We start from the raw sequence: 24,069 nt of genomic DNA on the forward strand, positions 1-24,069 counted from the left end.
CCCCATTCATACCTCATGGGCACCAAATCACCTTCTCCCCGGGAAGCACCCTTCTCCCGAGCCGCGAAACCTCAGCCCCACCTCCATGGCACCCCCCACTGCACCAATTTCACAGCCGCCCACCTCCCTAATGCCGGAGATGTTGTCCATTTGCCGTCGTGCACTGGGCCGTGTGGGGCTTACTCTGTGCTGCTGGTGCTGCCTCGACGACGGTCGCGTGAACCGTACCAGAGCCGACTCACCCCCGCCGTTGTTCACGGCACCGGAGCGGCTCCAAATTTGGATCCGTCCAGAGTCCTAGCGCTGCTTCCGCATAGCCGTCGACCGTCGCGACATCTCTCTTTCCCTGCCGCCGGTCGCCACCGCAACTGCGCTGGCCTCACTGACTCGGCAGCTGGACCTGCCTACTTCACCATGTCGCCAGATAGGTCGCACCCTCATCTCAAATCACTTTATTTAGGCGTCAGTTGTCTGAATTTTTATTCTGGGCCAATCAATTCCCAATGGGAAGCAGCACCCCTTGAGGCGGCGGAGCTCCTAGGCTGTCGGTTGGCTGGTGTCTAACGTAAGGGTGCGGGGCCGCAAGTTCACTGCGGAAGCGGCGCTTAGATGGCTATCTTTTAGAGTTGCGTGGGTTGAAGGTACTGCCGCTGCAGAATCTGGATGATGGGGAGTCTTTGTGGATTGGCCCGGGGGCTGCGCAACCACGGCTGTGCGATGGGGCGGGGAGCGGGGTTTTGGGCGGGGCCACGGATGGCAGAGGCAGGCTGCTCTGCCGTTGTCGCTGGCTCTTCGGGGAAGATTCCAAACAGTGTCAGCTGGGAGGCACAAGACGGCCATCCATCCGGCGTAGATCGGACAGTACCAAAATAAAATAAAATCATGTGACCCCAATTTAGTCTTCAGTCAACAGACATGTGTCCACTCTCGTACCTTGCTGTTCATCTCTTAGTGTATTTCTTCAGATCAAAGAGATATGTCGTTCTTAACATTATGCGTTATCTGCATCTTCAGACACACCGTCTTCTGACTCACCGCAACTGCTCCAACAAGGGAAGCATACACTAGAAGGGAGCTATAGTCCCCACTCAACAGTTCCCTTCATCGAATGCGCGTGCCCGACATGGATAGCCAGAACAACTGCAGGGCCATCGACAAGTCAACACATGATCCTCACTCCTATGGATGGCAACCAGATAGGTTGTACCCTCATCTTACTTGTGTGCAACATTTATGGCTTTGTTATTCATCTAAGCATGGAAAATAGATCATCACATTTCACTGTATATTCATGCTGATCTCTTACGGGTCTTGTTCAGGAGTTAACGATGTTCCATAGTTCAGCTAAGATACTTGTTCTTTAGGTAACGTTGTTCCATAGTTATCATCCATCAGCCAATGCTATCCCACAGGCTGGTGATTATAGTATTATACCACTTCTAGTATTACCTATGTTGTTCTTAAATACTTTTGTGTGCCATCTAGTTAATCTCGAGTACAAACGATACATATTTTGTAGCTTTCATCTGTGTTCTCCCTTAAGTTTCTAAGACTTGTTGCTGCTAGTTAACCCTAGTCCTACTAATTATGTCGTCTCCTACAGGCACTCATTACATAAATCTAACTACTAGTTGTCTTCCATTCATGTCAGATATAATTGCACACACTGATATATCCACAAGAACCTCACGGAGCAACGTAAAGGCCAATAAACCTGATGTCAATGATACCCAATATGATGGAACATGTAAAGGCAGTTCTTCAGAAGACTTGCAGAAAGATGATGAATCCTCTTGACCCCACAAGGTCCTTGCTCTAACTTGGCCTGTGATATGGGTACAACATGCATATAATGTCCTGGAGTGTATCTACTCTGTTGCAATGCCATGTGCTTAGCATGCAGATCATGGATGTAAATATGTCATGCCTTCTTGTTTTTCAATACCTATTCCATTCCCGATAACATGTTTTCAAATTCAAGTACTGTCATTCTACTCTATCGCAATGCCATCTGCTTAATTTGGACATCATGCTTCTGAATATCTTATGCATTGTTATTCATCAGTATGTACTTCATCTGTCTACCATACCATGTTTTTTACATTGAAGTGTTGTTCTAGTGCTATGTTGCAATGCCATCTTATTTTCCCAATCATACACGTGTATGTTGCCTTAGTTATTTCTGTACGTATTCCGCTAGCATACAGTTTTACATTAACTAGTGGTTTTTTGCTGTGTTGTCCTGTCGTATCCCTAGCTCTTACACCATGCTCCTTTCGTCCAGATTACATGTTGCCGAAATGGATAAAAAAGGATTTATCTAGAACTGAAATACGCCTAGACCCTTCAATTTTTTCGGATGGAGGGAATACATGTCAATATGTCATGCATTTCTATTCTTCAGTACCTATTCCATCTCTCTGCTGTCGCATGTTTTATAATTAAAGCACCATTCTTCTATACAAGGCATGCAAGGGGAAGACGACTATGTTAGAATCTGAAGGATTACAAACAAGGCCTTTGCAAAAGATCCAAACGCCAGGAGATAATAAACCAACTCCAGTTTTTATAGATACTGCTCCAGCATAGAGAAACTCAACTCGTACTGATAATAAGCATATTCCAGTGGCCAAAGAACTAGTCCGCTCCAGTCCAGCAAAAATATGTCAACTCAATTCTAAGAAGCGTGTGCGTATCCTTGCATCATGAAATTTTATAGCATGCTGATCATATTTTCTACATGTTTCTTACCCATCCCTCTTTTAGAAAATAACCTTAACAGATAGAAGAATTTCTGCAATGGTATCGTTTATGAGGAAAGATTCTTGCAGGAATTCTCTGTGCTCCAATGTAGATGTAAGTACCTGTTGTATATCACTATATTTTTACATCAGCATGTATTTTGTTAATCAGCGTGAATCCAACCTTTATCTGATCTAAATTTAGTTGTAGCAAAATGTATGATTAAAGGCCACAATGTTGATTTTTCCAAGGAAAACTGCCTGGTAGTTTTGCATCCTGAGCTGCATGAGTGTACTATCTCGTATCAGTGGGTTTGAATACTTTGGTTCTGCAGTGGGTTTTTCAGTGTTTTTTTACTGTGTTGTCCTGTCGTATCCCTAGCTCTTATATCATACTCCCTCCGACCGGATTAAATGTCGCAGAAATGGATAAAACTGGATGTATCTAGAACAGAAATAAGCCTAGACCCATCTATTTATTTTCGGATGGAGGGAATACATGTCAATATGTCATGCCTTTCTATTCTTTAGTACCTATTCCATCTCTGTTGTAGCATGTTTTATAACTGAATCGCCATTCTTCTATATAAGGCATGCAAGGTGAAGACGGCTATGTTAGAATCTGAAGGGTTACAAACCAGGTCTTTGCAAAAGATCCAAACGCCAGGAGATAATAAACCAACTCCATTTTCATAGATACTGCTCCAGCACAGAGAAATCCAACTCCCACTAATAATAAGCAGATTCTAGTGGCCAAAGAACTAGTCCGCTCCAGTCCAGCAAAAGAATGTCAACTCCATTCTAAGAAGCGTGTGCGTATCCTCGCATCATGAATTTTTATAGCATCCTGATCATATTTTCTACATGTTTCTTACCCATCTCTCTTTTAGAAAATAAGTTTAAACGATACAAGACTTCCTCCATTGGGATCATATTCGAGGAAAATATCTTGCGGGAATTCTCTGTGCTCCAATGTTGATGTAAGTACCTGTTGTATATCACTATATTTTTACATCAGCATGTATTTTGTTAATTAGCGTGAATCCAACCTTTATCTGATCTAAATTTAGTTGTAGCAAAATGTATGATTAAAGGCCACAATGTTGATTTTTCCAAGGAAAACTGCCTGGTAGTTTTGCATCCTGAGCTGCATGAGTGTACTATCTCGTATCAGTGGGTTTGAATACTTTGGTTTTGCAGTGGGTTTTTCAGTGTTTTTTTACTGTGTTGTCCTGTCGTATCCCTAGCTCTTACATCATACTCCCTCCGTCCGGATTAAATGTCGCAGAAATGGATAAAACTGCATGTATCTAGAACTGAAATAAGCCTAGACCCATCCATTTATTTTCGGATGGAGGGAATACATGTCAATATGTCATGCCTTTCTATTCTTTAGTACCTATTCCATCTCTGTTGTAGCATGTTTTATAACTGAATCGCCATTCTTCTATATAAGGCATGCAAGGTGAAGACGGCTATGTTAGAATCTGAAGGGTTACAAACCAAGTCTTTGCAAAAGATCCAAACTCCAGGAGATAATAAACCAACTCCATTTTCATAGATACTGCTCCAGCACAGAGAAATCCAAGTCCCACTGATAATAAGCAGATTCTAGTGGCCAAAGAACTAGTCCGCTCCAGTCCAGCAAAAGAATGTCAACTCCATTCTAAGAAGCGTGTGCGTATCCTCGCATCATGAATTTTTATAGCATCCTGATCATATTTTCTACATGTTTCTTACCCATCTCTCTTTTAGAAAAGAAGTTTAAACGATACAAGACTTCCTCCATTGGGATCATATTCGAGGAAAATATCTTGCGGGAATTCTCTGTGCTCCAATGCTGATGTAAGTACCTGTTGTATATCACTATATTTTTACATCAGCATGTATTTTTTAATTAGCGTGAATCCAACCTTTATCTGATCTATATTTAGTTGTAGCAAAATGTATGATTAAAGACCACAATGTTGATTTTTCCAAGGAAAACTGCCTGGTAGTTTTGCATCCTGAGCTGCATGAGTGTACTATCTCGTATTAGTGGGTTTGAATACTTTGGTTCTGCAGTGGGTTTTTCAGTGTTTTTTTACTGTGTTGTCCTGTCGTATCCCTAGCTCTTACATCATACTCCCTCCGTCCGGATTAAATGTCGCAGAAATGGATAAAACTGGATGTATCTAGAACTGAAATAAGCCTAGACCCATCCATTTATTTTCGGATGGAGGGAATATATGTCAATATGTCATGCCTTTCTATTCTTTAGTACCTATTCCATCTCTGTTGTAGCATGTTTTATAACTGAATCGCCATTCTTCTATATAAGGCATGCAAGGTGAAGACAGCTATGTTAGAATCTGAAGGGTTACAAACCAGGTCTTTGCAAAAGATCCAAACGCCAGGAGATAATAAACAAACTCCATTTTCATAGATACTGCTCCAGCACAGAGAAATCCAACTCCCACTGATAATAAGCAGATTCTAGTGGCCAAAGAACTAGTCCGCTCCAGTCCAGCAAAAGAATGTCAACTCCATTCTAAGAAGCGTGTGCGTATCCTCGCATCATGAATTTTTATAGCATCCTGATCATATTTTCTACATGTTTCTTACCCATCTCTCTTTTAGAAAAGAAGTTTAAACGATACAAGACTTCCTCCATTGGGATCATATTCGAGGAAAATATCTTGCGGGAATTCTCTGTGCTCCAATGCTGATGTAAGTACCTGTTGTATATCACTATATTTTTACATCAGCATGTATTTTGTTAATCGGCGTGAATCTAACCTTTATCTGATCTAAAATTAGTTGTAGCAAAATGTTAAAGGCGCCAATGTTGATTTTTGTAAGGAAAACTGCCTGGTAGTTTTGCATACTGAGCTGCATGAATGTACTATCTCATATCACGCACATTACTGAATTGTAGTGCTTCTCTAGTTGCCCATTCATTCATTGTGTCAATGTTGCTTTCGTATTACTTTACCTGGCTGATGATAGTTGTGCCATATTGTGTTAATTTGGTGTAGGCTAGTTGCCCAAACGTTCGTTGTGTCAATGTTGCTTTCCTATTATCTGACTTGGCCAATGATAGCAATGCTAGTGTGTTAATTTTGTGCAGGCTGCTGAAGATAAGAAGACAAACTGTGAAAACAGCAAGGCAACCCCATTGTTTGTGGGCCCATTAAGTTAATGGGCCATTACTAGGCCGAAAGTTAACGGTCGGCCCTCTTACCTCCCGGGTCATTAACAGGCCGACATCGAAGTGGGCAACAGGTGGCCCCAATTTATTTCACGGGCCGTTAACAGGCCATTACTAAGTTTGGACTACATATGGCCCAACTATATTGTAGGCCTTTAGCAGGCCGAAAGAGACAGCGGGCTTGTACTGGACCATGAAGAGCATGGGCCGCTAAGAGGCCGAAAGTCAGGTCGTATTGTAAACGGCCCAACTGTGTTGTGGGCCTTTAGCAGGCCGAAAGAGAAACCAGGCTGGTATTGGACCATGAAGGGCATGGGCCATTAAAAGGCCAAAACTAAGGTCCGACTACAAATGGCCCAACTCATTTATGGTCCGTTAACAGGCCAAAAGGCACACAGGGCCGGGAATTGGCCCAACACTTAAATGGGTCGCTAAAAGGCCAAAACTCAGGTCCGACCACAAATGGCCCAACTGATTTATGGGTCGTCAATAGGTTGAAAGTGACACCGGGCCAGAAATTGGCCCAACACTTAAATGGGCCGCTACAAGGCCGAAACTCAGGTCTGACTACAAATGGCCTATCAGATTTAGGGGCCGTCAACAGGCTGAAAGACACACCGGGCCGGAAATTAGCCCAACATTTAAATTGGTCGCTAAAAGGCCGAAAGATGTACATCCTGAAAATTGGCCCATCCATTAAATGGGCCGCTAACAGGCCGAAATCTCATCGGGCCGATATTGAGCCCAAATATATAGCGAGCTGTTAACGGGCTCGAACTGACGATGGGCTACAATGGTTTCAAATCTTTAACGGGCCATTGACAGGCCGAATTGGCACATCTCGTATGGGCAGTGGGCTTAAATGGACCTGACACAAGTAGGCCTTATATCGGCCGGCCTGCTAATTTTTACTGTGCCGGCCTTTTTCACCGGAATGGGCCACTATTGGGCCATGCCACGTGTTGACCTATCATAGGCGCCTCCTGTCCAATGAGTGGATGACATCTGTCCCAACGGTGAGGCAACACGTGTTTCCTTCAGCCAATTAGAATTTTACACGTGGAAATTTCCCATTGGTCAGGGTTGTTAACGGGTTATCGGATCCAAAATCCGACCCGATAGCTTAACATCGTTCCGTTACGGTGGATGCCATGTGCCGGTCACCCTTGACGAAAGCACTTCTGTGACGCGTGATTTATCGTCATGGAAATGGATACTTCCGTGATGATAATTTTGGTAATGTCATGGAACATTTCTACAACAACACAGGTATGACTATCTTGATTTTGTCATAAAATCGTCATGGATGTACATGCATGACAAAAAACGTGACCTACTGTGACAAACACGTATCATCTCGGAAGTGTTTTTTTTTGTAGTGACTACTCCTACAAGTGCCTAGAGGCAATATCATGCATCAAAACTACTTTTGACCACATAAATTTGGCATGCAAGCTCAAGAACAGGGTCACCTAAGCAGCAAAAATTTGCAATGAATAAAGCACTATAACAAAAACTAATTGGACCATTGGAGGAGTCACATACCAAAGAACAATCCCCCATAACAGTTTTGTGAATGGAGCTTTGAGCAAGGAGATCGAAAATGGCAGCAAGATGAGCTTGGACTCGGGTTTGAGCTGGCTAGTGATGTTTTTGGCAGGAAGAAGGAGTGTGTGGTAGCTGAATAAGTGGAGGGGAGCCACCATGGGCCCGCGAGGCAGGGGGCGCGCCCAGGGGGTAGGGCATGCACTGGACCCTCGTGGCCAGGTGCTTGCTCCCTTGATGTGTTCTCAGTGCCGGATATTCTCAAATATTCCAGAAAAAATCATATTTAAATTTCAGGGCATTTGGAGAACTTTTATTTTCGAGGTATCTTTTATTGCATTGATAATTCAGAAAACAGACAGAAATTACAATTTTTACTTTATTTAATATAAATAACAGGAAGTAAAAAGAGGGTACAGAGAGTTGTGTTTTCTAAATTCATCCATCTCATGCTCATCAAAGGGAATCCACTAACAAGGTTGATCAGGTCTTGTTAACAAAGTCATTTCGAATAACTTGAAACCAGAGAATTTTCGAATAAGACTAGGTTACCTCAACAAGGATATGCATGTTCCAACAATAAGACTATCATATTTCTTCTTGACAGTAGGAAGAGGAAATTCAAAACCTCCAATAGTAATAGTTGAAAGTTTTCCCATAGAATTGATACTCTGGACTTGAGGTTGTTTCCTCGGAAAGTGTACCGTATGCTCATTACCATTAACATGAAATGTGACATTGCCTTTGGTGCAATCAATAATAGCCCCTGCAGTATTCAAAAAGGGTCTTCCAAGAATAATATACATACTATCGTCTTCGGGAATATCAAGAATAACAAAGTCCGTTAAAATAGTAACGTTTGCAACTACAACAGGCACATCCTCACAAATACCGACAGGTATAGCATTTGATTTATCAGCCATTTGCAAAGATATTTCAGTAGCTGTTAACTTATTCAAATCAAGTCTACAATATAAAGAGAGAGGCATAACACTAACACCGGCTCCAAGATCACATAAAGCTGTTTTAACATAGTTTCTTTTAATGGAGCATGGTATAGTTGGTACTCCTGGATCTCCAAGCTTCTTTGGTATTCCACCCTTAAAAGTATAATTAGAAAGCATGGTGGAAATTTCAGCTTCCGGTATCTTTCTTTTATTAGTAACTATTTCCTTCGTGTATTTAGCATAAGGATTCATTTTAAGCATATCAGTCAAACGCATACGCAAAAAGATAGGTCTAATCATTTCAGCAAAGCGCTCAAAATCCTCATCACCCTTTTTCGTGGATGGTTTAGGAGGAAAAGGCATGGGTTTCTGAACCCATGGTTCTCTTTCTTTACCGTGCTTCCTAGCAACAAAGTCTCTCTTATCATAATGTTGATTCTTTGATTGTGGGTTATCAAGATGAACAGCAGGTTCAATCTCTACATCATTGTCATTACTAGGTTGAGCATCAACATGAACATCATCACTAACATTATCACTAGGTTCATGTTCATTACCAGATTGTGTTTCAGCATCAGAGATAGAAATATTATTGGGATTCTCAGGTGTGTCAACAACAGGTTCACTAGAAGCATGCAAAGTCCTATCATTTTTCTTTTTCTTCCTTTCAGAAGGACTAGGTGCATCAATATTAGTTCTCTGAGAATCTTGCTCAATTCTCTTAGGATGGCCCTCAGGATACAAAGGTTCCCGAGTCACTTTACCTCCTCTAGTTGCAACTCTAACAACAAAGTCATTATTTTTACTATTCAATTCATTGAGCAAATCATTTTGAGCTTTAAGTACTTGTTCTACTTAAGTGATAACCATAGAAGCATGTTTACTAATAAGTTTAAGTTCACCTTTAACATTAGCCATATAATCACTCAAGTGGTCAATCATGTAAGCATTATGTTTCAATTGTCTACCAACATAAGCATTACAATCTTCTTGCTTAACCATAAAGTTATCAAATTCATCCAAACATTGGCTAGCAAACTTAGTAGGAGGGATTTCATCTTTATCATATCTATAGAGAGCATTTACCTTTATTACCTGTGTCGGGTTATCGAGATCATGTGTTTCTTCAATAGGCGGCAAATTAAGACCATGTATATCTTCAATAGGAGGTATATTCTTAACATCTTCAACTTTAATACCTTTTTCTTTCATAGATTTCTTTGCCTCTTACATACCTTCAGGACTGAGAAATAGAATACCCCTTTTCTTTGGAGTTGGCTTAGGAGTTAGTTCAGGAAGTGTGCAATTATTTTCATTGGTCAACATATTATTCAATAGAATTTCAGCTTCATTAACAGTTCTTTCCCTAAAAATGCAACCAGCACAACTATCCAGGTAATCTCTGGAAGCATCGATTAGTCCATTATAAAAGATATCAAGTATTTCATTTTTCTTGTGAGGATGGTCAGGCAAAGCATTAAGTAATCGGAGAAGCCTCCCCCAAGCTTTTGGCAGACTCTCTTCTTCAATTTGCACAACATTATTTATCTCCCTTAAAGTAGCTTGTTTCTTATGAGCGGGGAAATATTTAGCAGAGAAGTAGTAAATCATATCCTGGGGACTACGCACACAACCAGGATCAAGAGAATTCAACCATATCTTAGCATCACCCTTTAATGAGGACGGAAATAATTTAAGGATATAATAATAGAGAGTTTTCTCATCATTAGTGAACAGGGGAGCTATATCATTTAATTTAGTAAGATGTGTCACAACATTTTTAGTTTCATAGCCATAGAAAGGATCAGATTCAACCAAAGTAATTAACTTAGGATCAACTGAGAAATCATAATCCTTATCAGTAATAAAGATAGGTGAAGTAGCATAAGCAGGATCATATTTCATTCTAGCATTCAGAGTTTTTTCTGTAAGCTTAGCTAATAACTTCTTAAGATCACTTCTATCATTGCATGCAAGAAAGTCTCTAGCAATTTCTTCATCCATAACATAACCCTCAGGAATAACAGGCAATTCATATCTAGGGGGAGAATCTTCATCATCATTTTGATCAATATTATCAGTGTCAATAATTTCATTCTCTCTAGCCCTAGCAAGTTGTTCATCAAGAAATTCACCAAGTGGCACAGTAGTATCAAGCATAGAAGTAGTTTCATCATAAGTATCATGCATAGCAGAAGTGGCATCATCAATAACATGCGACATATCAGAATCAATAACAGAAGCAGGTTTAGGTGTCGCAAGCTTACTCAAAACAAAAGGTGAATCAAGTGAAGAGCTAGATGGCAGTTCCTTACCTCCCCTCGTAGTTGAGAGAAAAATCTTGGTTCTTTGATCTTTCAAGTTCTTCACAATGATAAGCAAATATAAATCCCAAGTGACTCAAAGAATAGAGCTATGCTCTCTGGCAATGGCGCCATAAAATGTTCTTGATAACCCACAAGTATAGGGGATCGCAATAGTTTTCGTGGATAGAGTATTCAACCCAAATTCATCAATGTAACAGTCATAACCTAGGGTGACACAGAACTAGCTCCAGTTCATCAATGTAATGTAGGCATGTATTCCGAATATAATCATATGTGCTTATGTAAAAGAACTTGCATGACATCTTTTTCCCTACCCTCCCATGGAAGCGGGGTCCTAATGGAAACTAAGGGATATTAAGGCCTCCTTTTAATAGAGTACCTGACCAAAGCATTAACACATAGTGAATACATGAACTCCTCAAACTATGGTCATCACCGGGAGTTGTCCCGATTATTGTCACTTCGGGGTTGCCGGATCATAACACATAGTAGGTTACTATAGACTTGCAAGATAGTATCAAGAACTCTCATATATTGATAAAAACATAATAGGTTCAGATCTGAAATCATCGCACTCAGGCCCTAGTGACAAGCATTAAGCATAGCAAAGTCATAGCAACATCAATCTCAAAACATAGTGGATACTAGGGATCAAACCCTAAGAAAACTAACTCGATTACATGATAAATCTCATCCAACCCATCACCGTCCAGCAAGCCTACGAAGGAATTACTAATGCGCGGCAGTGACCATCATGAAATTGGTGATGGTGGAAGGTTGATGATGATGATGGCGACAGATTCCCCTCTCTGGAGCCCCGAACGGACTCTAGATCAGCCCTCCCGAGAGAGTTTAGGGCTTGGTGGCGGCTCCGTATCATAAAACATGATGAACCCTTCTCTCTGATTTTTTTTCTCCCCGAACACGAATATATGGAGTCAAGGTTCAGGTCGGTGGAGCATCAGGGGACCCACGAGGCAGGGGGGTGCCCAGGGGGGTAGGGCGCGCCCCCACCCTCGTGGACAGGTGGTGGGCCCCCTGACGAGGATCTTTATTCCAGTATTTTTTATATATTCCAAAATAATTCTACGATGATTTTCAGGTCATTCCGACAACTTTTATTTCTGCCCAAAAATAACACCATGGCAATTCTGCTAAAAACAGCGTCTGTCAGGGAGAAACAAGGGCAAAAGTGTTTGGAAAAGTGTTTGGAAAAGTAGATACGACGGAGACATATCAACGCTCTCCTTGCCACAGCAGCTCTCGCGGGCTGATGCATCAACCTGTGATCAGCCGGCCTGACTTTGTGGCGTACAAGCCATGTCATCCTGTGCCCCGAAGCAGCCAATGGCAAGGCCTCGAACTGCTGAAGATGCACCACCGGTTCAGATGTCGGCCGCTGAAGCATCGGGGGGAGACCCAGCTACAGCACTTGCTCAGCAGACCAACCTGGTGGAACGGACTGCTAAGCGGTCTGATGCTTCGAAACCGCCAGCTAAGCAGTCTATAGGTCCAGAACCGACTGCTCATCAGTCCATCGGTCTGCAGTCGCGTGATCAGCAAACCAATGTGTCAGCACTTCCTGCTCAGCAAACCAACGCATTGGCATAGTGATACGTCTGCAACGTATCTATAATTTTCTATTGTTCCATGTTGTTATATTATCAATCTTGGATGTTATATAATCATTTTATAGTCATTTTATATCATTTTTTGGTACTTACCTATTGACATAGTGCCATGTGCCAGTTGTTGTTTTCTGCATGTTTTTTACTCGCAGGAAATCAATACCAAACGGAGTGCAAATGCAACGAAACTTTACGGAGAATTTTTATGGACCAAAAGATACCTAATGGGCCAAGGCTGCACCTAGGGGTGCTCCGAGGAGCGCGCCACCCACTAGGGTGTGCCAAGAGGCCCAGGCATGCCCTAGTGGGTTGTGCCCACCTCGGGTGCCCCCGGACCGCCTCTTTGCTCTATAAATACCCCAATATTCCAGAAACCGTAGAGGAGTCGATGAAAATCAATTCCAGCCGCTGTAAAGTCCAGAACCACCAGATACAATCTAGACACCATCACGGATGGGGTTCACCACCTCCATCGGTGCCTCTCTGATGATGCGTGAGTAGTTCTTTGTAGACCTTCGGGTCCGTAGTTAGTAGATAGATGGCTTCCTCTCTCTAGCTGGATTCTCAATACAATGGTCTCTTGGAGATCCATATGATGTAACTCTTTTTGTGGTGTGTTTGTTGGGATCAGATGAACTTTGAGTTTATGATCAGATCTATCTTTTTATATCCATGAAAGTATTTGATTTTCTTTGATCTCTTTTATGCATGATTGCTTATAGCCTCGTATTTCTTCTCCGATATTTCGGTTTAGTTTGGCCAACTTGAGCTATTTATCTTGCAATGGAAAGACGTGCTTTGTAGTGGGTTCAATCTTATGGTGCTTGATCCCAGTGACAGAAGGGGAACTGACACGTATGTATCGTTGCTACTAAGGAATAAAAGGATGGGGTTTATCTCTAGTAGATAGATCTTGTCTACATCATGTCATTGTTCTTATTGCATTACTCCGTTTCTCCATGAACTTAATACACTAGATGCATGATGGATAGCGGTCGATGTGTGGAGTAATAGTAGTAGATGCATGCAGGAGTCAGTCTACTAATCTTGGACGTGATGCTTATATAATGATCATTGCCTGGATATCATCATGATTATTTGAAGTTCTATCAATTGCCCAACAGTAATTTGTTCACCCACCGTTTGCTATTTTCTCGAGAGAAGCCACTAGTGAAACCTATGGCCCCCGGATCTCTTTCTCATTTTATTTGCCTTCGCAATCTACTTTTCATTTGCTTTTATTTTTCAGATCTATTAAACTAAAAATGCAAAAATACCTTGTTGTGTTTTATTCTTATTTAGTTTATTTGGCGTTTGATCTATCAATCTACTACAATGTTATCTCACGTCCATTTGCCTATCTTGAGGCGCCGCTACCCAAAAGGGATTGACAACCCCTTTAACACGTCGGGTTGGGAGTATTTATTATCTATGTGTAGGGTCTGTTTACATTGTGTTGCTTGGTACTCCTACTGGTTCGATAACCTTGGTTTCATATCTGAGGGAAATACCTACCACTACTGTGCTAAATCATCCCTTCCTCTTTGCGAAAATACCGACGTAGCTTTGAGCTGCATCAAAAGGAATTTCTGCATCCCCAAGCTTAACTCCTACCCGTCCTCGAGTAGGTTTGTGGTAAAAACAGAATTTTTGAAGTGGAATGCTGCCTAACATGTCATATCATATTCTTTTCTTTATAACATGGACATTTGGACTTTTATATTGTTCAAAGCAATAGTCTAGTTTTGACATGATAATTTAAATACTCAAGCATATCAACAAGCAACCATGTCTTTTAAAATATCAATGCTAAAATAAGTTATCTCTAACCCATCATGCTCAACCATTGATCCATTCATGAAACACACTCGCATATTAACTACACCCAATACTCAAGTACGATCATATTGCCTCCTAATTGGTGCTTTTATAAGAAAAAATGGAGAACCAAATTCAAAATAAAAATTGCATAAAGTAAAAGAAAGGCCTTTCGCAGAGGGAAGTAGGGATTTGTAGAGGTGCCAGAGCTCAAAGCGAAAAACTTAGAGATAAAAACATTTTGGGAGGTGTATCCTTCCCACCAACGAAAACGACTTAGAGTTCCCAACACTTACCATGCTAGATATATCATAGGCGGTTCCCAAATAGAAAATAAAGTTTATTCATTTTTTCAACCATACTTTAACTTTCCATGGCTAGCCGTATCCACGGGTACCTTCCATACCAACACTTTCCAGGGAATTTATTATTTGACAACATAAAGTAAATTCATTTTTCATTTCGGGACTAGGCATCCCTAATACCTTTGCCTTACTCTCGTGCAATGACATGTGAATAAACACTCATTGTGAGAATAACACATCTATCATGGAAAGTATTAGCCACCCATCACCGCTCTACGAGCGGAACAAACACACAAAAGACAAGTTTATTTTGAAAATTATAGATGGCACATACAAATTTGCTTAGAACGGCAAAATAATACCGCATATAGGTAGATATAGTGGACTTATGTGGCAAACTGGTTTAAATGTTTTTGTATGCACAAGTAGAGATCATACTTAGTGCAAAATGAAGGCTAGCAAAAGATTGAGAAGCGACCAACCAAGAAACAAATAATCTCATAAGCGAGCACTAAGCATAATTAACACCGAATAATGCACCACAAGTAGGATATAATTTCATTGCATAATTATTGACTTTCGTGCTTGCATAGGGAATCACAAACCTTAACACCAATATTCTTACTAAAGCATAATTACTCATCAACATAACTCACATATGACATCATCATGTCTCAAAAGTATTACTAAGAATCAAGTTTATTTTTTCCAATGATCTTCATGAAAGTTTTATTATATTCTTCTTGGATATCTATCACTTTGGAACTATTTTTCATATGTTGCTTTTCATAAGCTCAAACAAATATAAGTGAAGATCATGAGAATAATTTTTTTCTTTCTCTCAAAATAATTTAAGTGAAGCAAGAGAGAATTTCTTGAAAATTTTACTAAAGCACACCGTGCTAAAAAAGATATAAGTGAAGCATAGAGCAAGTCCATAGCTCATAAAAGATTTAAGTGAAGCATAGAGAGCAATTCTAACAAGTCATGACATAATTTTGGCTCTCTCAAATAAGTATGTCCAGCAAGGAATCAAGACTTAAAACACAAAATAAAACAAGCAAAGACTCATATCATACAAGACTCTCCAAGCAAAACACATAGTATATGACAAATAAAAATATAGCTTCGAGTAAAATACCTGTCGGTGTCAAAACCGGCGGATCTTGTGTAGGGGGTCCCGAACTGTGCGTCTAAGGCGGATGGTAACAGGTGGCAGGGGACACGATGTTTTACCCAGGTTCGGGCCCTCTTGATGGAGGTAAAACCATACGTCCTGCTTGATTAATATTGATGATATGGGTAGTACAAGAGTAGATCTACCACGAGATCAGAGAGGCTAAACCCTAGAAGCTAGCCTATGGTATGATTGTATGTTGTCCTACGGACTAAAACCCTCCGGTTTATATAGACACCGGAGAGGGTTAGGGTTACACAAGGTCGGTTACAAAGGAGGAGATGCACATATCCGTATTGCCTAGCTTGCCTTCCATGCCAAGTAGAGTCCCATCCGGACACGAGACGAAGTCTTCAATCTTGTATCTTCATAGTCCAACAGTCCGGCCAAAGGATATAGTCCGGCTATCCGGAGACCCCCTAATCTAGGACTCCCTCAGTAGCCCCTGAACCAGGCTTTCAATGACGATGAGTCCAGCGCGCAGTATTGTCTTCGGCATTGCAAGGCGGGTTCCTCCTCCGAATACACCACAGAAGAATTTGAATACAAGGATAGTGTCCGACCCTGCAAAATAAGTTCCACATACCGCCGTAGAGAGAATAATATTTCCACAAATCCAATTTGCTGACTTGTTTTGGCAACATGACATTATGCCATGGCCCGGCGATTATTCAAACTGTTTCCTTTAACTAGCAACGCACATAACGCGAGGCAGTCTTTAGACACGTCTTGTCAATGCCGAGATCGTGTCCCCTTATCATGGGATTCTTGTCAATATGGGCATGGGTAACCCAACCGCGTCTAGGACTCCTAGATTGTAGGCAATTCCCAAATGGCCACGGAGAGGATGCTTGATATTCACCCTCTTTATAAAGGGACAAGGCTTTTACTTTTTTCCCTCCCGTGCACAGTCGAATCCTTCCCCCACCTTGAGTTCTAACACCGAAAGCCCAGGTCAGGTGCTCCGGATCTTCAATCATGTCCGGATCCAGCCTTCAAGGCCGATGGATGCCCTCCTCCGTTACGGAAGAGGATATCAAGAAGTTGAGGGAGGCCAGATACCTAACGGACGAGGTTTCGCATTGGCTGCCTGCCCGAGGGCAGGTCGTCCCTACTCCTGAACCCAACGAAGACGTCATGTTCATCTCCCACTTCCTCCGAGGTCTAGGCCTCTCTCTGGATCCCTTCGTAAGGGGTTTGATGTTCTATTACGGGCTAGACTTCCATGACCTAGCCCCGGACTCCTTTCTCCACATCTTGGAATTTATTGTCGTGTGTGAGGCCTTCCTCCGCATTACCCCTCACTTCGGCATGTGGCTCAAGACCATTGACGTGAAGCCAAAGACGGCCGAAGGGTAGCATGTGGCATGCGGAGGCGCATTAATAAGCAAGATCGCTGGAGCTCCATGGTTCCTTTCCAGAGGTGTCCGGATTATGGCAACGGGAGTGGTTTTACATCATGGTTCCTAGAAGTGCCAAGTGGGCAGCTGCCCCTGCTTTCCGCTTGGGCCCTCCACCACAACTGATGTCATGGATTAGTAGAGGGCTGAGCTGGGGTCCAGCCAAGGACATGCCTGTGCTGCAATGCCGCATTCAACATCTCTTCGAAGGAAATTTCAGTCTGGTTATGGTGGTGCAAGTCATGCTGGTTCAACAAATCCAGCCATGCAAACGCCGACCCCTCCATATGTGGGAGTTCAACCTAGAAGGACCACACTCTATTCAGAATTTCCTCGGCCTGACGCACGAGGAGATGTATAAATCATTCTTCGGACCCATAGTAGAGTGTATGGATAATACCGAGGACGTGGGCTTGAGCAGCAACCGCACCGCCGAACAGGTAAGTAATCCTCTAGCCGAACACGTCGTCTTTTATTTATCATGACATCATTTTGAGAAATTGCTCTTTGACCAGAACTGGCTAACAAAGGCGAAGATGATTTGGTGTTCGTCCCCCCTTCCTGAGGGTTTAGAAAATCCGGTGCTGGAAAAGATGCTCGAGCTAGCACCTTGCCCGGAGCCCTCAAAGGAAGATAAAGGGGGGGATAACGAGGGCGAGAGCGGGCCCCCATCGCTGCCAATTCCAACCGAGGGAATGAGCGCCTCCATGAAGGAGGATAACCAAGGCAAAGAATTCGATCTTCTCTCGCTTTGGGGAAGGAAGAGGACTGCCTCTAAAGATCCGGAAACTAATGTTTTCAAACAGGAGAAGAAATCTCCGCTAGAGGGTCCTGCTTGGAGGGTGCTCTTGCCGTACAATGTCCGCGCAGCGATCAGCCCTCCAACGAGCTGTAAGTAATCAAAAAGTACTTTAATAGTGAAGATATACTACCTTACCTCTGAGGAAAATAACCGAAGCCTTTATCTTGCAGTTCGTACCTTAGCCCCTCTCAGAAGAGCTTGTCTTCGGGGGATCTTCTTCCAGAGATGATGGAGAGTGAAACGCCTCCCCCGGACTCCCCCGCTCAAGAAGCTGGCGACCTTCAAGTGTCGTCACGGAGGACCTCTCCGGATCCGATGAGGCCAGAAGATTATCCTATAGTCACCCGAAGTCCCCAGCGTCCGGCTCTCAAAGAGAGCAAACAAAAGAGTCCGGCACCATCTGGTATGCGGTCGGACGTATTGAGGGAGCTGTTGGAGCGAGCGGCCATCTCAGAAGAACACCGTACGTTGATGGGTATGGTGATGGAAAGAATTTCGTCCGCCGGAAGCGGATTATATGAAGCCTTTATTAGTCTACTGACGGGCTTTGAGGTACATGAAATGATATACTTTTTGATAGTACCGCACATGTTTAGGTGTGCCCTGTGTAGATAGTAGCCCCTGAGACTCTGGTTTTCGTCGAGAACGGCGGCGAACAGAGGATCATAGTCCCAGGTAATAACCAGACTGCCTTTATGTGCAGGTGGTGGAAGCTCCGGTGGCTAGCCGGAAAAATGAGTTTGCCGAACTAAAGCGGCAACTGGATGCAGCAGACGCCGACATCGAGCTTGTTAACAAGAGGCTTGACGAGTCACAGGGTAAGTAATGTTTTCTGGTGAATGTCACATAGTAAGAGCAGCATGATGCCAGTGTCTTTATTATGTTGTGACTGCAGACGGAGCTGCCACCATGGAGACCCTTCGGGCGGAACTTGCCCGAGCCAAGGAACAAGCAAGAATTAGCAATGCGGCTTCTTTGAAGGCGGCCGAAGAGTTAAGAGCCGAGAAGGCCGCGCATTGCAAAAGCAAAGAGAAGATGGTCAAGATGGCCGTAAAATTAAAAGACATTGCTGATCGTTGCCAGTTCCTTGAAGAAGAGAACTAAGTGAAGGCAGCGGACCTTGAAAAGGCCACAATGGCGACCAAAGACACCCGCTCTGCTATGAGGGCAAAGAAGGAGGAGCTGCGTGAAGTTGTGGATATTGCGGCTGGGAACCCCTTTCAGCTACAGAGGAAGTTCGGAGATCCGCGGTATGCCCCTCCGGATCGGCTGTGGAGTTCGACAGACGCATATATGGACTTGGCAGCGAGCGCTGTCGATGCGGTCGAATACTTCCGAGATCAGACAGATCGTGAAGTGGACAAGCTGTTCTGGTCGCAATTTATCGTTCCAGAGCGTCCGCTTCCCTTGACTGATCAGCTAGCCGAATGGGCCGAACTTAATAGATTGTCCGGACTTGCCATGAGGTCCATCGTAGATCATCTGTGGTCGGAGAAGCCAAAGCTGAACAACTATTTCAGCTTAGTGTAGCAGTTCCTTGGTGCGGTGCCGCGCATCAATGCGATGAAGAGGTCGGCGTGCATAGAAGGCTCACAGATGGCCTTTGCACGTGTCAAAGCATACTGGGCGGAGATGGATGCTACCACTGTTGCGGCGCAATGTTCGGCGATAGGCCGAGTGGCTGCCGAGCACTATTTTGAAGAAGTTCTTGAGGGTGCTCATTTGATAGACACACAGTGCTCGAAGAATATTATGTTTGAGTGACGTGTATTCCCATTGTAAACACAATGTTTTTATGAAATGTATTAAGGCTGTATTTATACTTTTGCCTGAAAGTAATATGATGCCTCCTGTGTGGCCGTTTATGTATATATGTATATAACCTGAAAGATTGCAGTCGTCGGCTTCAACCCCCACGCATATAATGTGGAGGTGCTCGCAGAAGACGCATGTTCACACTTAACCCAACGTCTTGGTCCTATTAAGGAGGTGATAGCGCAGCGAACGAGGCAACCGGGCTATGATGCTTTAACACTTTCACTTAGCCATAGGAGTTTGATGGTGGGGCTACTATATAGCCCCTGGTGGCTCCACACTCTCCCATACTCGGGGTGCGTATATGCCTGGCCGGGAAACGACCCTTTGTTAAAGCGGAGGAATTCTAACATTCCGATAGGTCATCGAGTGGTTGACCAGTCTCGCGCTATATCATGACAGTCAGTTTTCGGCTTTCTCTACTGAGGTGCTCGTCCGGATGAACCAGAGCACAATCGTAGTAGTTCTCCTGGTGCTGCCTTAGCCGATAGAGCGGAACGTAAGGCACCAAAACACAGGAGCCGAGCAAACCCAACATTTGACCAAAGACATGATTCGGAGCTGATGCATATAAGGCCAAACTCACGACACCGAACAATCCCTAAGGTATTCGGTCTTTATGGTATAAACCGGGCCTAAATAGTGCCCTTTGTAAGAAGCCCCTTGTGTCCAGGTACGTGCATTATTCTGACATGGCCACATGCCAAGACGTCAGCATCCTTCTCAATTGTACTGAGAATTCGAGGGATGTGTATCAACAAGGGACAGTAAAAAAGGTTTATGCAGGGTCTTAATCTAAAAAGAATCCTTGGAACGAGTCCCTGCTACACGTCTACGCCTGTGTCTCCGTTGTGCCGTATCCTGGACAGGTGTAGCACGATGGTCATTTCTAAAAGAGAGGAACTTAGGTGAAAAGTTGTCGTGCAAAAAGGTAGTTTAAAGAAACCATGTATAATTCAAGATGAGTAAAAATTGCCACTTGTCTGCGCGCGTTGAGCCCCTTGTATTTGTAATAGGGGTGTGACCATCAATCCTGTATGAATTACATACAGTAGCGCCGGACTCATCTAACCTTGTCCGTGGTCTTGACGACCTATCAAATGCTTTAGTTGGTGAGGTGGTTTTTAGTGTGCGGATGCCAAGGCAGTCGCACTCTCTTCGGCGCGCAAAGATCGCTCAATATTTCCATTCACTGTAATGATGCCACGTGGACCGGGCATCTTGAGCGTGAGGTAAGCGTAATGCGGTATTGCATTAAAGCGACCGAAAGCTTCGCATCCAAGTAGTGCTTGATAGCCACTTTGGAACGGAGCAATGTGGAAGGTTAAATGTTCGCTACGGAAGTTATCGGGGAAGCCGAATATAACCTCTAGTAGCAGGGAGCCCGTGCAATGAGCCCCTAGGCCTGACGTTACTCCTTTAAAGGTAGTATGGCTGTGGCAAATTTTTGTTGGGTCTATCCCCATTTTGCGGATTGTGCCCTGGTATATCAGGTTTAGACTGCTGCCACCATCCATCAGGACTCGTGTGAAGTGGTATCCGTCAATTATTGGGTCTAATACCAAGGCAGCCCATCCTGCGTGTCGGATACTTACTGAGTAATCCCGATGGTCGAAAGTGATCAGTTGAGACGACCAATGGCAGGGCTCCGCGGTGATAGGCCCTTAGGCATATTTCTCTGGGAGTGCCGCTTTGTTTCTCCCCTTGATCACGTGTAACGCATTTACTGTTTTCACCTCTGGTGGAAATTTCTTTTGTTCCCCATTGTCTTGCTTGAGAGGCTCATCCTCGTCCTCCCTTGGTGTATCCTCCCCCTTGTGTACGGTGTTGAGCTTGCCGGACTTCTTGAAGACCCAACATTCTGTGGGTATGATTAGCTGGTTTACCAGGGGTGCTATGGATCTGACATATTTGGTCCAGAATTTTGTTTAGGCTGGACAGTTCATCTCTGGCGCCTTTAGAGGGCGGCTTTTGCTGACCTGGCGGAGAGCTTCTGAATCCGGCATTTACTGCCATGCTCTTCGGGCTGTCTTCTTTATTCCGGCGTTTATTATTGTTGCTGCGCCGTGATTTCTCGTTTACATATCTAACTTCAGATGTACTGGGGTCGCTGGTGCTGCATCTGGCTAGCCAGCTATCCTCACCCGTGCAAAAGCGGGTCATGAGGCTTGTTAATGCTGCCATTGTTCTCGGCTTTTCTTGGCCGAGGTGTATGGCAAGCCATTCATCACAGACGCTATGCTTAAAAGCTGCCAAGGCTTCGGCGTCCGGACAGTCGACTATTTGGTTCTTTTTAGTAAGAAACCTGTTCCAAAGCTTTCGGGCTGACTCTCCAGGCTGTTGAGTTATATGACTCAAATCGTCCGTGTCCGGAGGTCGGACATAGGTCCCTTGAAAATTTTCCCAAAAAGCGTCTTCGAGCTCCCAGCTTCCAATGGAGCTTTCGGGGAGGCTTTTAAGCCAGTGCCGAGCTGGCCCTTTGAGTCTGAGGGGTAAATACTTAATGGCGTGGAGATCATCTCCTCGAGCCATATGGATATGGAGGATATAGTATGCTTCTATGTTTACGGGTTTGAATCCCTCTGGAAATTCATGGTCCAGCACCTCATCCGTGAAACATAGGGGTTTTGTGGCACCCCTGTATCTGGGTGTACCGCGTTGTTCAGATGTTTGTTGTGTTGCATCGTATGCTGGAGCACGCTTGCGTGGTCCATAGATGGATCTGGCTTCGCCGTCCTTTTGATGTGAGCCCTCGCGTGGATCGCGTATTGGCTTATGTGCGGCGTTGTTTGCCACTCTATGTTGGCCGTGAGGTCGTCTATCCGGCCAGATGGCTGTTTTAATTTTTGGTTCTGGGGGATCTAAGGCCTCCTCATCGAATTCAGGTAGCAACTTCCGCTTCAGGTAGCTCTTGGTGGGGCGATTACCGCCGTACTTTGCTGCTGTGTTGAGTACTTTACCCCATGTGATTTGAAGTGTGTCTTGCGCAGCCTTGAGCCTTTGCTTCTGCTTTTTTAGACTCCTCGCGGTGGCAACGAGCCTTTGATGGGCATTATGTTGCTCTAGGTGTCTGTCCGGTGTGATGTCATCTGGACAGAGTCGGGTTGTTCGGTTTGATTCTCCATGTTGCCGTGGTCCGGCAATGGTTCACCCTGCTCTAACGCTGGGTCTGTATGATCGTTGTTTCTACCGAGGCGGGATTTGGGGCGACGCTTACGCCGCCGCTTTGACTGCTTCTCGAGGGGACAACCCTTTGTTGCGTCCTTCCGTTCCTGGTCGTCGTTTTCTTTTGGTGTGTCCACCATGTGTACGTCATGTGGTGAAGTGGGAGTCCAGTGCCCTGTGGGCAGTGGTTCCTGTTCGTCTCCTGCATCGTCGTCCATACCGTTGATGTCTTCGGAGTCGGAGTCGAGCATGTTGGTTAAGTCATCGACAGTTGCTACTAAGTGGGTGGTGGGTGGGCGGCGAATTTCTTCGTCATCCGCATCCCAATCCTGCCGGGCATAGTTCGGCCAGGACTCTCCTGACAAGGAGAGAGACTTTAATGAATTCAGTATGTCGCCGAAGGGCGAGTGCTGAAAGATATCCGCAGAGGTAAACTCCATGATCGGTGCCCAACCGGATTCGATAGGAACGGGCGCAGGCGCTTCGGATTCCGTGGCCGGAGAAGTATCCGGCAGTTTAACAACACGGCTCTTGTGAAGGGTAAGGTCAATATTTAGCTCGATCGCCGCTGAGGATACGGCCTCCGTGACGGTGTCTATCCACCCGTCCATGGATGGCGCAACTGGCTCCGAATTGAGGCTCGAAGCGGCTGCCGGTGCGATCTCCTGAATATGGTCTGACGGTAGAGCTAAATCGTACTCATCGTGACCGTGTGGCGCACAAGGCAGGGGCTCGAATCCGTCGAAGATCAAGTCCCCACGGATATCGGCCATGTAATTTAAGCTTCCAAACCTGACCTGACGGCCAAGGGCGTAACTTTCGATCTGCTCTAGATGGCCAAGCGAGTTGGCCCGCAGTGCGAAGCCGCCGAACACAAAGATCTGTCCAGGGAGAAAAGTCTCACCCTGGACTACATCGCTATTGATGATAGAATGAGCCATCAAGCCTAACGGCGATGACACATAGGAACTCTCAATGAAAGCACCAATGTCGGTGTCAAAACCGACGGATCTCGGGTAGGGGGTCCTGAACTGTGCGTCTAAGGCTGATGGTAACAGGAGGCAGGGGACACGATGTTTTACCCAGGTTCGGGCCCTCTTGATGGAGGTAAAACCCTACGTCCTGCTTGATTAATATTGATGATATGGGTAGTACAAGAGTAGATGTACCACGAGATCAGAGAGGCTAAACCCTAGAAGCTAGCCTATG

At 44.2% G+C, this 24,069-nt stretch overlaps 1 protein-coding gene across 1 annotated transcript in view; it reads left to right on the forward strand.

Annotated features, from left to right (window-relative positions):
* Nucleotides 1–12,097: 12,097 nt before the first annotated feature.
* Nucleotides 12,098–24,069, forward strand: part of LOC119333741 (proline-rich receptor-like protein kinase PERK9) — a 40,337-nt gene continuing 28,365 nt past the window's right edge. Inside the window, exon 1 of the mRNA XM_037606534.1 lies at nucleotides 12,098–12,355. Within this exon, the coding sequence (XP_037462431.1) occupies nucleotides 12,098–12,355 (258 nt within the window). The remainder of the gene's footprint in view (nucleotides 12,356–24,069) is intronic.

The sequence above is a fragment of the Triticum dicoccoides genome, chromosome 7A (genome assembly GCF_002162155.2).
Source record: "Triticum dicoccoides isolate Atlit2015 ecotype Zavitan chromosome 7A, WEW_v2.0, whole genome shotgun sequence".
NCBI lineage: Eukaryota > Viridiplantae > Streptophyta > Magnoliopsida > Poales > Poaceae > Triticum > Triticum dicoccoides.